Source organism: Natator depressus, chromosome 1 (assembly GCF_965152275.1).
Source record: "Natator depressus isolate rNatDep1 chromosome 1, rNatDep2.hap1, whole genome shotgun sequence".
Lineage (NCBI taxonomy): Eukaryota > Metazoa > Chordata > Testudines > Cheloniidae > Natator > Natator depressus.
This window is the reverse complement of record NC_134234.1, coordinates 281,024,855-281,040,113: the sequence shown is the minus strand read 5'-3', so window position 1 is coordinate 281,040,113 and position 15,259 is coordinate 281,024,855. Positions and strand designations below refer to the sequence as shown.

At 39.6% G+C, this 15,259-nt stretch overlaps 1 protein-coding gene across 2 annotated transcripts in view; it reads left to right on the top strand.

The window, feature by feature from the left end:
* Positions 1-15,259, top strand: part of TRHDE (thyrotropin releasing hormone degrading enzyme) — a 338,491-nt gene that overhangs the window by 204,640 nt on the left and 118,592 nt on the right. For both annotated transcript variants that reach the window (XM_074942032.1, XM_074942033.1), the window contains exons 8-9: positions 12,340-12,405; positions 14,201-14,388. In XM_074942032.1, the coding sequence (XP_074798133.1) occupies positions 12,340-12,405; positions 14,201-14,388 (254 nt within the window). The remainder of the gene's footprint in view (positions 1-12,339; positions 12,406-14,200; positions 14,389-15,259) is intronic.

Genomic DNA, 15,259 nt, shown 5'->3' with positions numbered 1-15,259 from the left:
TTCACGGCAGCCCTCAGCTTGGCCATTTTTCAGAACCCACAGTCCAGGTTGACTCCTCCTGTGTCTGACCAGGAGTTGGGAGGTTTGGGGGGAACCCGGGCCCGCCCTCTACTCCGGGTTCCAGCCCAGGGCCCTGTGGAATGCAGCTGTCTAGACTGCCTCCTGGAACAGCTGTGCGACAGCTATAACTCCCTAGGCTACTTCCCAATGTCTCCTCCCAACACCTTCTTTATTCTCACCATAGGACCTTCCTCCTGGTGTCTGATAATGCTTGTACTCCTCAGTCCTCCAACAGTCCGCATTCTCACTCTCAGCTCCTAGTGCCTCTTGCTCCCAGCTCCTCACATGCGCACCACAAACTGAAGTGAGCTCCTTTTTAAACCCAGGTGCCCTGATTAGCCTGCCTTAATTGATTCTAACAGCTTCTTGATTGGCTGCAGGTGTTCTAATCAGCCTGTCTGTCTTAATTGTCTCCAGAAGGTTCCTGATTACCCTGTTACCTTTCCCAGGGAAAAGGGACCTACTTAACCTGGGGCTAATATATCTGCCTTCTGTTACTCTCCTGTAGCCATCTGGCCCAACCCTGTCACACTAGCTATCTATTATTTAGATCATTACTAGATCTGTGTTCCATTAACTCACTTCTAATTGGAAGTTACTGTTATAAATCAGACATATTTACTGCTAGTTTGAGCTTTTGCTTTGGTAATGGGTGATGAAGAGCCATGCCATCCCAGGAACAGCACAGGCAAGGAATTTTGATACAGAATGCTCCTCTCTTGCTCCAGGAAGCCATTATCTGTGACACCACTCCTTCACCAGATACAGGTGGCCCACCTGTGTTGTCACAGCTGACCCACTACCATTGCATGTCCGAGATCATGTGGGAGCAATAATGGCAACAAGAGTGCCAGCACCTACTGCCTTCTCTGACCTCTCTCCATTTCTAATATATTCACTATCTGTCACTCTTGATGTTGAGATTATACTAATTAAACAAATTCACCTCTAAAGTTTTTCTTTAAAGGGACTTGTACTTTTTTCTTAAGAGTTAAGTAGGTAAGCAAAAATATAGCCTTGAAGGACTTGTATAAAACACTATTGATTTAATATTTTTCCTATAAAATATAAAAATGTGTAGCATATCATTGGCCTATTCAAAGGCTGTTGAAGTCAATGAGAGTCTTTCAATTGACTCCAGTGGGCTTTGGATCAGAACCTATCTACATATTACAAACACAAAACATTTGTTAAAAGAACATTACTAAGGTTACAAAGTCAAGCGCTCAAAAGTTAGGAAATGGCAGAATTAAGTTTTCCTATGCAACCGTAACTTGGTCCCCTTTTGCATATAATTAGACACTGTCACATAATGCACGTGACCACTTACTATTTTCTCCATAGTGCCTCTGTGTCATTCGGTTCATCCGTAATGAGCATTTATTCAATATTTTATTTTATCCTCATTGTTCAATATGTGGTCCCAGGAGAGCATGCTTTAGTGGGCACAGACTCTTCTTGCCAATGCCATTCCCCCAAAGCTTGATTCCCTTCTTGCTTGTCCTCTCCGAGCTCTCCCTGTTGCAGTTCTGTTTCTTCCCCTCCCAGTCTTCTCTCCAGTCCCAGTCTCAGCTTCTCACCCGAGTTCCGTCTCCTTGCCCAGCCAATCCCAGTTCCCGCCACCCCAGCTCCTCTTCTGATCTCTCTCTTCCTTCCCCATTACAGGTTCCCGGGCCCTGACTGCCTACTTTCCTTGACCTTCATCCAATCTCAGTCTCCCACCTACTCCCTCCCTGGCTCCTTGCCTCAGTTTCCTCCCTCCCAATCTCCTTGCTGAACCAGTCCCAGCCTTCCCTCCTCAATGATGTTAGCCTCAATGATATGGCATATAGTACATATGTATCCTTTTGACATATGTTCAGTGACTTTCATTCTCATATTTTGTTGCATGTGAAACCTATTTATTATGATTTTCTCCTACAATTTTATTATAGGACTTATTAAGAGAAAGACCTATAGATATGAATTCTCAGATAACATCAGCTGGCTAGTTAGCTATTTTAAGATATAGTAAAATATATATGTTTTCTTTCCAAATAAAATTATATTTTTTCCTGATGTGGGCTCAGTAGCAACCTCCTCCCTGTTCTTATGAACCAGCACAATGCAATGTACACAGTATAGAAAAGTACGCATCTGATGCCTGATCCTACAGTCATTGTACAATCAGAATGTCCACTGGCTTCTTAGAAATTAATGGGGATTTTGCGAGCACAAACATTTCAGGATTGGGCTACTTGTAAGTCTTGTTAGATAGTACACACTTAAAACCAGAACAAGCAATTTCATTTCCATTCAGACCAATGAGGAAAATTCAAAAAGAAGCTGGATCCATACTGAACAAAAGAAGACTTCACTTGAGCTCTTGTTAAATACCGTTTTCCTGAAGATTCAGTTGTTGATCTTAAATAGTCAAAGTTCACCAACTATTACCACACATTAGAATCTGAGATACCACCATTTTCCTGATAGCTATAATAAGACATAAATTGTAACTCTATTGTATCTTTTGACAAATGTTGACTTTTTAATGGCAGCCACTGTAATTGCACAGCTAAATGTGTTTTCAAAAATTACTATGAGGGAATTTGTTGATGTAAATCAAAGCAAAGAGTCTATAGGCATAAAGCCTGAAAAAGGAAATATATCAATATTGGTTTTTTTGCTGTAGAATCCTGTTTTCTATGATAGTGGTGGAAAGAATGGTAAAGTGCTCTTAGCAGTTTAAACAAACAACAAAATTAGTTGTGCACAAATAGAAATATCCAATGTAAATAAAAGACATTATTCTCAATCTTTGGCCAAATTTTGCAACAGTATTTGAAGTTTTAGTGTATCACAGTCTTCAGCACCGAGAAGAAATGTTACACAGATTGACAGGAAGCCACAAACAGCTGATAAACACGGTTGAAGCTTCACAGTTGATGATCTTCTCATCTACTCATTCTTTCTTTAAAGATTTGCCAGGATGTTATTTTCTAGATACAGTAGTGACACAGAAATTATGCTCTTAGTGAATTATCTCAGGTGAGTTCTGCTGAGATCGTTATACTGAACGGCATTGTTACATTGTTTCTTTCCAAGTCCAGGTTCTGGGGTTTCTGTAGAAAGAACATTATAGAAAAGATACAGCGGAGCAATTGTCTGCATTGTTAGTTATTCCTGACACTGATTAATGAAGAGTTGTGATCAGCTGAGACTGTCTCAGTTAACAAGGGCCATTCAAATACCTCCCCTTTTTTTGTGTGGATTTTAAAAATACTTACTGAACAATATTTTTGTTCCATTAAATTTTTTTTTCCTTTAAAACAAAAAAGCTAAAATTAATGTACAAATTCAGTAAAATATTATGCTTCAATTTCAAGCAATACTTTATTTCTGTGGGGCTTGTCCTTAGTTCAGTTGTTCAGCATCACTACCGAATAATACATCAAATACATTTTCCTTAAAGCAAAGCTTAATGTGCTAGCAGGTGTCCTACTGCAAAACAGCCACTATCAGACTATTATAAGCAATAACTCTGCCATCCTTCTAATAGTTCCCTGTTGATTTCTAATGCAGATTGTTTTGCCCCCACACTGTAATTGCCTTTGTCATGTTCCAGAATGGGTCCTCCTTTACATATTATTAGCTAGTAGGGGAGGTTAGACTTTTGTAAGAGATAGAAACCTCTGAATATAGCCATTCTGGTCCTTTTAACCAGAATTACCAGTCAGAAAGGGCACATGTAAAAGTATTATGACACTTAGCACCTGCTTGGGAACGAGGTTTGAATCTGTCCAATTTAAATACACGTTTACATGAGATTTAATTTATCACAATTCCAGGGCTTCACAAATTATATATCCTGTATGATGCAAAGTTTAGGAGCCTGATTCTTCTCTCACCTTGGAGTCACAATAGTGTAACTGTATTGATTTGAGAGGAATTACTCCTGATATACACCAGTCACTTATTGAAGTCTGGTCCCTTTTCTTTGCTAACAAGATGCATATCTAGAAAAACAGAGAACCCGGTAGTCTTAATTATAACAGTTTTTCTCCCTTTCCTACACTTTTCTGTTATTATCTCTTGTTATGCCTAAACTTAGATGGTAAGCTGTTTAGGGCTCCTGTCTTTTAATGTGCCATCAAGTGCCTATTGCACTTGAGGCACTTGGGGCGGGGGGGGGGGATCTTTCAGAAACGCTCAGCATTGGCTGAATTCTGTTCCCATTTAAGTCAATAGTAAAACTCCCATTGATTCACATAGCTCCAGAAATGTTAGCATTGCAGATCTGAGTATTTCCATAATATATGGAAGTATTTGTGGATAACTAAGAAAAGGGGGAAAGTAAAAATACTATAATTATGCTGGTTTATACAGTAGTGTTAGCTCAAGAGAGAATTAAGATTTATTTCCATGTAATGTTCCAATATCACTCTTCATGATTAGTAGTTATAGCTTGTTGTTTGAATATAATGATTTAATTGCAGATATGACATGATGACAGTGGATGTTTTCTGATGGCGGATAATTACAAGCATTATATCACTGCAGTATAGGAAACAAATATAAATATTCCCTTTAAAAATAAAGGGATGGATCCTCAGCTGGTGTAGATTGGTTTAGCTCCATTGGCTTCATTGACTGACTATGACTATTTACACCTACTGAGGAACTGGCCTGAAGAGAAGGCAGGACAGTAGTTGAAATGACCACTTGAGTGATGCAGCTGAGATATGAGCATGCCTTTCAAACCTTGTTTAAATTCTGCTCGACACTTGTGTGTTCTTCTTTGATTCTGAAAGTAACCTAAATATGTAACTGATCGACGGGCACTTTAAATTAATTAATAAATTAAATAAATAAATAAAACAGACAGGTTAAAGCCCAAACTTGTGGTAACCTCCGTACAGCTAGTGGAAAATTGAACTTGTTTGGGTATTATTGAAAATGCTCTGCCACTGTTGGGAGAGGTAGAAACCTGGTTTAAAGAGAGGATATCCCAATAGAGGAGGTACAGTATTCTGTAGAACAGTTATTAAAAAAATTAGGGCCAAGGTTTTTAAAAATGACTAGTGGTTTTGGGTATCTGATCTGAGAAACTTTCTGTTTTTCAGAAAGTGCTGAGTCAACCAGAATCATAATCATTTTTAAAAATGTTGGCCAAAGAAACTGTTATTTGGCACAGATTGACCAGATGAGTTCAATTATATCTGTACAATTATGAGAAGCATAGAGAGAAGATATAATAGTCATTGGAACTTCTATATGATTTGCCCCATGCTAATTTCCGCGTACTGTTACTCACACCTTCTTGTCAACTGTGTGAAATGGGTCACTCTCATTACCACTACAAACTTTATTTTTCCTCCCTTGCTATCCTACTGTTAATTGAATTGTCTCAGTAGACTGACCTCACACTTGGTAAGGCAACTCCCATCTTTTCATGTATTTATACCTGTTCCTGTATTTTCCACTCCATGCATTTGGTGAAGTGGGTTCTAGCCCACGAAAGCTTATGCCCAAATAAATTTGTTAGTCTCTAAGGTGTCACAAGGACTCCTCATCGTTTTTGTGGGATGATATTTCATGGGTTATTTGGTTAATTATTTTTGCCTAAGTTTCAGGCCAGTAACTAAATGCTGAATACATTTTAATGTAGCAGCAAATTACACTGTGTCAAGGATAACACCATTTTTGTTCCTTCTGGTAACATTCATTCATGAATATTAACATGTAATCTATGGATTGAATGTAATCTATGGATCTGATATTGCACAGGCTGGTATTTTCGAACAAGACTCACTGGAAACAATATTCAGGTAGCCTCAAATAAAACTGATACTAAAAGTGAAGTGGCTGATCTGTTTAGATGATCTAAATGCTATTTTCCAACTTTCTTTGAGCTGGTTCTGCAGTGCTGCCCTTCTGTTTGCTAAGTGGTCTGACCATGGTTTTCTCTCACTGTTGGGGTACCTCTGCAGTTTGACTGACCCAGGTGCTAATACTAACAGTTCTCTCCTCTCGGTAGGTTTATTCATCATCATCCAGGGTTTATTTTCTTGTACAATATCTCACATATAAAAATATATCAGACCCACCTGTATACTCTAGTTCCTGCACTCACTGATCTTGACCTCCTCTCTTTTAAAAAATCTTAAGCTTTTGTGTAGTATTGTCAATGCTCCATCACTGATTCTCAGTCACTTTCAACTGTCAGACTCTGTCAAAGCCACGTACAGGGCCTGACCCCTTGTCCAGACTTTTTACTTTGAGTGTCAGGTAGTGTCAAGATAACCTGAGGTCACAACTTTGATGCTAGCAGTCTCCAGGAGGCAAAAATAAGAAGGTGGAGTGCCACCAGAGTCAGCATTCCATTAGAATGTGTTGGATGGCCAGATGTGAAGTTTACTCATCATTCCTGGACTCCCTGCAAAATGGTACTTATTACTCTGGAGAGCCAGAGTTCTAGAGACTTTTTCTACTTAAAGTCAGAGATTAAGCAGGTGTGGCAATGGCATAATCAGTCTACAGGTACTTGTGCAACAGGAGCAAATCCAAGGCTTAGGGTATGGATGAGGGCAGGAGTATGAATCAAAGACATGGACAGAGGTGGGGGAGTGAGCGTGAATCCAGGACTATGGTGGCGAATAAATGGACTGCATTTGGATTAATGTTACTGTCCTGAAATCTTATTCTGAAATCATTTTACAACCATCTTGAATGTATGGTATCTCCTTTCTAATTCCTCTTATATTGTAGTTGTCCAGCTGTTCTGAGGAAACAAAGTGGAAAAAGTGGAGTTTCTCAGCTTGTAGATAGTGTACCAGATTCCGATTTCAGTTACATCTGTGTAAATCTGGAGTAACTTCATTTATGTCAATCAACTTGACAAATAAAACTAAGAGCAGAATTTGACTTGTATCTGTTTCAGTTCCCAACTGTAGATCTGACTTCTCTTTTGAGAGAAAGATACACATTATCTTTTCCCCCTTTTATATTATTTCCACCTCCAGGTATGTATCAGTCACCATCTTTTATTAGTTATAAGTGTTATCATTCCTGGATGGTGGAATTAGTTCAATTTTTTCTAACTGAAGTGGTTCAATACTTAGCAATACTGAGAAAGCCTGGATTGTGTTGGGATAAAGCCCTTATTTAATACGAGTAACCAGCTTTTTTAAAAACTAACACAATAAATGGCCTGTATTTAATCAATTTAATAATGGCCTGTATTATTTAATCAATAATGCTGTTACTACAAATATCTGTCAAAATCTTTTAGCACTTTTTACTGTGCTTTCTGCATCTTCTAATATTCAAGCCACTTGCCTCAATATTCAGGTGCTAACATAGTTTCCAAACCATTTAAGCTTTACAATTTTCTTTAGAGACTGAGTCTATTATTTGACAAAACATTAGAATTACAGTTTACTTCTTCTTTTGCAAGATCTTACCTGCTTGTGTGGTAATTGTTTCAGCTTGTTCCTTTGATATGGTTGATCTTTGGTGTCTTTTGGGTATTTGAATGATTACGATAATATTATTTTGCCAAACAGGCCCAGCTGAAACAAAAACTTATATACTACCAGCAATGATTGATTCTGTTTAGTTTTTAGTGACACACATATATCGTATTTCATTATTATAATCCTTCTATCCTGCAAGGAGTAGCTCCATATTAAAAAGTTATAATGGGAAGATCTTGAGGACAGACTCATTTCAGAAGAGAGTTAGAGCTAAAGCTCTGCAAAAAAATATATATATCAGTGTCAGTTTTCTGCTTTTTTTTGGTATTTCATTTGCATGGCATGTTGGGCAAGGTCTTTGGCTGTCTTGAGTCTTCTTTGCACAGCTCCTATGGTGAAAATCAGGATTAAAACCATCTAAACAGACTAGGGGTGGATTTCCACTGTGTTGAGGAACCCTGATAGGTATAAGGCTGGCACCAAAGGCTTCTGTGTAACTCTCTCCTGCCACCTGGCACTGGGGGTGTGTCTGAGAGTTGTGGGGTGGTTTAGGTATCCCTATACACCCAACAATTCCAAGGTGTTGAGACATGTTTTTTAGGTGATAGACTGTTCTTGTTCATAGACTGTTCATGTTTTTTAGGTGATAGACTGTTTGTGTCAGGGACCAGCCTGGTGGCAGCAGGATAGTCACAAGAATGTGTCTGTCTGAGAAGGTAGCTTATTGCCTCTTTAGCACCTCCCCTTCTGAACTGTGCTGAGTGCAGCTTAGATCTGGGCTGCCATATTTTGGCTGTCATCTGTCCCTTGTCTTCTGTGATTTGTTTCTCTTTTTCTTTTGCTTGTTTCTCTTTGCTTTCTGATTTGGATCTTTTTCTTACAGTATAAGGGCCAGATTGTGGCTTACACACCCACACAGGAGAACAATGAATACCTTATACCCCCCTGTGAGTGACCAAGACCTTGAGTGTGGGTATGCAGGAGCAGATACTGGGTGCCTGCTTGATCTTTCCACAGAGCAGATGGGTGGGGAGAGGATAGGGCCTTGGCTTGTATCTCACTACGCCATAGCCAGTGCAGTTTAGCTGGAAGGTAGGGGTTGTAATTACTGTTGGTATAAGCCAGCATTCTTCCTCTGTCCCCTCACCAGAGTCAGGGGAAGCAGGAAGAAAATGGAGAGGTACTGCTTATATACCACCCCTTGCTCATAGCTGTACCCAAAGCCTCAATCTAGCTCTAAAGCAGTGGAAAAAAATGTAAAATAGTATTATATCAGGTGAGCAATATAGTTTTATATTGTAGTCTCATTCCTTTTTCTTTTTGTTTTTCTTCACCCAATAAAATGTTTAATCAAAAATAAGAAATTCTGAACTGGAAATGGAGAGGTCTATCCAAACCAATCAACCTGCATATTGTGAGTCAAAAGCCAGAGGAAGAGGATGAAAGCATTTGCCTCTCTGTGCAGTCTTTCTGAATATAAAATTCAAGCCAAATGCGATGTCTGGTCGTAGACTGGTAAACAAGATTATTTGGCTCTGTTGAGTAAATTCTCAAACTGTTTCATTGCCTTATTTTATTACATACAAACCCTGTAAACAAATAACAGAAGAATTCATGGAAACTGTATTGTCTAGCACCACTTTAAAATGTGCATGTATATTTGTTGTTTATTTACCTACTCTGACTTTTTTGTATACCTGTTTTAGTCTTTTAATTTACAGTGCAACCTGATTAGCTTTGGATGCTGTTGGATATTTAACTGTCTCAGAAGACTCTATATTTTTAGACAAAATAGAAGCACAATATATTGGTGAAGCCTCTATAACGTTGTCTTTTTCCAACTGTTATTTTCATGACATTGTTAAGACAAGGCACTGCAGTTAACGGAGTCAGTGTTCTCATTTAGCTTTTCTAGCCTGTGATTAAATGGGAGTTGCTGCTTGTTGTAATATGAGTTGGCTGACAAAAGCTAAATCTGTCACAGGTGCTACAATTTATACATCAGGAAATTTGCTTTCCAAACACTAATTATTCCCATAGTATCGTACTTCACACAAAGCACAAATAACACAGTCAGCAAAATTTCCTCAGTTTTACCTTTGTGCTGTAAATTAGGGTTTGTCTCCTACCATTGTATAAAGTGTAGATGATGGAAATTCTAATGCAGGGAACCCTTTGATTTTATAAGGTTTTTCTTGCTTTAATCTCCCAATCCAATTGCAGAAGACTTAGTTTGTTTCAATAATCACTTCTGAATTTCAAATCTGTGATTCGCAAAAAGAAAAGGAGTACTTGTGGCACCTTAGAGACTAACCAATTTATTTGAGCATGAGCTTTCGTGAGCTACAGCTCACTTCATCGGATGCATACTGTGGAAATTGCAGAATACATTATTATATACACAGACACCATGAAACAATACCTCCTCCCACCCCACTCTCCTGCTGGTAATAGCTTATCTAAAGTGATCATCAAGATGGGCCATTTCCAGCACAAATCCAGGTTTTCTCACCCTCCGCCCCCCCACAGACAAACTCACTCTCTTGCTGGTAATAGCCCATCCAAAGTGAGCACTCTCTTCACAATGTGTATGATAATCAAGGTGGGCCATTTCCTGCAGGAATCCAGGTTCTCTCACCCCCTCACCCCCCTCCAAAAACCACACACACAAACTCTCCTTACAACGTGCATGAAAATCAAGGTGGGCCATTTCCAGCACAAATACAGGTTTTCTCACCCCCCCACCCCTGTACACACACAAACTCACTCTCCTGCTGGTAATAGCCTATCCAAAGTGACCACTCTCCTTACAACGTGCATGAAAATCAGGTGGGCCATTTCCAGCACAAATCCAGGTTTTTTAACCCCCCCCCCACACACACACACACACACAAACTCACTCTCCTGCTGGCAATAGCTCATCCAAACTGACCACTCTCCCCACAATGTGCATGACAATCAAGGTGGGCCACTTCCAGCATAAATCCAAGTTTAACCAGAAGGCCGGGGGGGGGGAGGGGGTAGGAAAAAACAAGGGGAAATAGGCTACCTTGCGTAATGACTTAGCCACTCCCAGTCTCTATTTAAGCCTAAATTAATAGTATCCAATTTGCAAATGAATTCCAATTCAGCAGTTTCTCGCTGGACTCTGGATTTGAAGTTTTTTTGATGTAAGATAACGACCTTCATGTCTCTGATTGCGTGACCAGAGAGATTGAAGTGTTCTCCGACTGGCTTATGAATGTTATAATTCTTGACATCTGATTTGTGTCCATTTATTCTTTTACGTAGAGACTGTCCAGTTTGACGATTGTACATGGCAGAGGGGCATTGCTGGCACATGATGGCATATATCACATTGGTGGATGTGCAGGTGAACGAGCCTTTGATAGTGTGGCTGATGTTATTAGGCCCTGTGATGGTGTCCCCTGAATAGATATGTGGGCACAGTTGGCAACGGGCTTTGTTGCAAGGATAGGTTCCTGGGTTAGTGGTTCTGTTGTGTGGTATGTGGTTGTTGGTGAGTATTCGCTTCAGGTTGGGGGGCTGTCTGTAGGCAAGGACTGGCCTGTCTCCCAAGATTTGTGAGAGAGTTGGGTCATCCTTCAGGATAGGTTATAGATCCTTAATAATGCGTTGGAGGGGTTTTAGTTGGGGGCTGAAGGTGACGGCTAGTGGCGTTCTGTTATTTTCTTTGTTAGGCCTGTCCTGTTGTAGGTGACTTCTGGGAACTCTTTTGGCTCTATCAATCTGTTTCTTCACTTCCGCAGGTGGGTATTGTAGTTGTAAGAATGCTTGATAGAGATCTTGTAGGTGTTTGTCTCTGTTTGAGGGGTTGGAGCAAATGCGGTTGTATCGCAGAGCTTGGCTGTAGACGATGGATCGTGTGGTGTGGTCAGGGTGAAAGCTGGAAGCATGTAGGTAGGAATAGCGGTCAGTAGGTTTCCGGTATAGGGTGGTGTCTATGTGACCATTGTTTATTAGCACTGTAGTGTCCAGGAAGTGGATCTCTTGTGTGGACTGGACCAGGCTGAGGTTGATGGTGGGATGGAAATTGTTGAAATCATGGTGGAATTCCTCAAGGGCTTCTTTTCCATGGGTCCAGATGATGAAGATGTCATCAATATAACGCAAGTAGAGTAGGGGCGTTAGGGGACGAGAGCTGAGGAAGCGTTGTTCTAAATCAGCCATAAAAATGTTGGCATACTGTGGGGCCATGCGGGTACCCATAGCAGTGCCGCTGATCTGAAGGTATACATTGTCCCCAAATGTAAAATAGTTATGGGTAAGGACAAAGTCACAAAGTTCAGCCTAAGCTCTGATGGCCTATTTCTTGGTTAAATATTTTATAACAGATCTAGCTGTCATCAGAGTGTGTGGGTCCTTGACGTTAGCCACAGAATGACCTGCTAAAATAAACAGTAGAGCTTTGTTTTAGACATTTGCCTCTTTCATTGCCATGAATTGCCTGGAAACAGATGCAGAGGCTATACAAGTGTTTAAAAAGTAAATAGGAAATACTAATCTTGATAAATTAGTTAGAAAAGGTAAAACTCTGAATGCTGTATGTAAACTTACTAGGGAATTTGTTTGTTGGTTTGTTTTTCCATTGGGATTTATTTAATCTTCTATTTTTAATATATTGTAAACAGTCTCCAGAAAATGTTTATTGACTCCCTGAGGATGAACATATTGTATATTGCTAGATTTCCAACAAATGAAAACATTTATGTAATTTAACTGATACTAGCAGTGATTCACAGCTGTAATTATTTGGCCTGTATACAGTAACTTCTGATTTGTATTTTTGTTTTATTTTTTGTAGGACTATTTGACAATTCACAAGTATGGCAATGCAGCCAGAAATGATCTCTGGAATACCCTGTCAGAGGTAAAGTGCTATATGGCCTAATACACTGAGAGAAAAGCAGGAAGCCATAGTGGTGTTTTTATGCCGAGGTTGGAAGAGAATAGTGCCTATTGAAATGCCTAAGCCCAAGAGCACATTTAAAAAAGAATGCTAAGGAGTACCGTTTGGGTTCACAGAAAGCGTCAACATAAAAAACATGTTTTCAATTGTTTGTGTTATATCATTGACATCAAATAAAGGGAAGGCCTGCTCCCATTGACTTCAGTGGGAGCAGGATAAGGTCTGTAAGTAGGAAAGAGCAGGAAAATGCGGTGCTTAGGCATTTATATTGAATAGGCTTTTGATAAGTAAATATTCCTGATTTGTCGGAAGGACAGACCTTGTAAAGGCTTAAAGTTGGGCATTGTATTTTCTGGTGTCAACTGTTATTATTTGATGTCCTTAGACCAGCTGCAGGTGGTTACAAGGGTACTGAAAGCCACCTTTGCTTATTCTGTGCAGTTTCTTACTTTTTTCTTTGCTTATGTTAAAGCCTTTGGGGCAAATTCTCAGTGATTTGCACTCAAAAGTGCATACTAGTCAAAGAACAGCAGAACTCACAGCAAACATACAGGCACAAGATTGTGACTGCATTCTGGGCCATAAGCAACTACTGTCACATTGGATATGTCAAACCTGTTAATGGTGGGAATTAAAATTCCATATTCCCCTACCTATCAGCATATCTGTTGTCATCCTCTACATTCTCAAGATGTCTCACATGCAGACGGAGTTCTAAGGGATTCTTCCTGGGATTTGCTTGGATTCACTAGGGGTCACTCAGTCCCTGTTCCAACATTGGCAGGAAGTTAGAGGCATTCCTTGGTTGCAGAGAGAGCTGTCTCTGTCCATCCTTCACTTGCTTGCAGTCTCTTTCCCCATGAGGTGTGAGTCTCCCATTTCTGTCGGGTTTATTGTATTCCAGCTGAAATTCCACCCGATTTAATTCCACCTATTTAAAATTGTATTTTTTCTAGAATTTCTGTATTAAACTAGAATAAGGTATTCCTGTATTTGCTGCAAGATTTATACAGTTTGAAGGTTTAGGGAAGGTCTGCATGTGCACAGCTTAGCTTTGGACATAAGAATCCAGATTTTCCAGTGAGTGGTGATTTTGGATTCCTAGCGTGAGACACCTTAAAGGGGTGTGATTTTCAGAGGACAGATGTTCAGCACTTTCTGAAATCAGACCTTTTTAAAGTATCTCAAGATGGGCACCCAAAATCAATAATCCCAAGAGAAAATATTCATCAGTGTTTCCAGCTCCTTTTTTAGCCTTTTCTGATCATGGAAATCATTTGCAAACGGCCATCCACAGTCTTTGTGAATGCTGGAAATGTGGGGAAGCAGGTCTGAAGCTCCACTCCTTTTAGGTATGGGTGGGATTTTCAGAAATGCCTCAATGACTTAGGGGTCATTGGAACTTGTGCTCCTAAGTCACTTAGGTGCTTTTGAATCTCCCACCCTGTCACTGTGTTTGCATTTTCTAGCTTGCCACATGAGTATTTATTGCTTTCAGTTCTTAAAGCGGTTTTATTTTGATATGCAATATCAAATGTCTAACTCTTATCTAGAAAGACGGCTCCTCCTTGATTGATTTTTTTAACCATTTATATCCTGTGTTTAGGCGTGGAAAGCGCCTATGCGTATAGATGCTTAATTGCTATTTAAACAGCTAGACAAATTAATGGTCCTCTGGTTTAAAAAGTAAATGGTATTATGTGTTAGATACTAGTATTGCAACAATATACTAAACCAAAACATTTTTTTTTGTAAGGCTCTAAAAAAGGTTGGAAAATTTGTAAATATCCAAGAGGTAATGGATCAATGGACACTACAGATGGGTTACCCCATTATCACCATCATGAGGAATGAAACTGCAGACAATATTGTATTAATCTCCCAAGAACACTTTATTTATGACATTGATGCTAAAACCACGGATCCTGACCTAGGAAACAACAGGTACATGTATTTCTCAATAAATATTCCTACTAAAAGTTGTAGTTGTTTAGCTGCTTCATGCCAGTATTTTAAAGCAAAAGTCCCTGCCAAAATAACGTATCTTTGTCTAGAATCAATGGCATGCTATGGCCCTAACTTTCTAATTTTATTAAAGATTATTCTTGTAAAAAGGATTAGAATTATATTAGCATAATAAACAACAAAAGAAAGCTTTTTATGTGCACATTTGCATTTTTAGTGCTCTCTCTGGTTTTTTTCAATCTAGGGTATGCATTTATTCCTTGGCCTCTTCTTTTGGTTTTTTGGCACTCAGCGAAATGCACCAGCATGTGGCTAGATCCTTCTGATGTTGCGTACTTCAAAGTGGCTTTCAAATATCAGCAGGAGTGTTCTCTTATTTTGACAGAAAATGTTAATCATCAGTCTTACAACAACTTAAATCAGCTTGTACAGATGCTCCCAACAGTCTGGTCATGTGTCAAGGAAAGACTAGACAACTAAAGATGAACATCTTATGTGGTACCCCCTGAAAAAGGAGAAGCCTTTGGAAGTGCTTAAAACACAGATACGGGCTATTTTTAAATAAATACAGAGCGCACTGTCAGCATACTAGGTAAAGGGAGGGCATAGTTGACTCTAAGGGCTTGTATAGATGAACAGCTAGTGCACGGCAAGCTGGGGAGTAAATCTATAGTGCACTAGCCTGTTGCATCCTAATTATCTGTATGGACCCTGCTGCTATTCACAAGTTCCCTAGTGTGCTTTGATTTACTGCTCTATGAAATGAGAGTAGGTCAGTGTGCACCAATGAACATTCACTGTGCAGCAGCAGGGTCCACCTGGAAGTGCACGGCATACTAATGTACTGTGG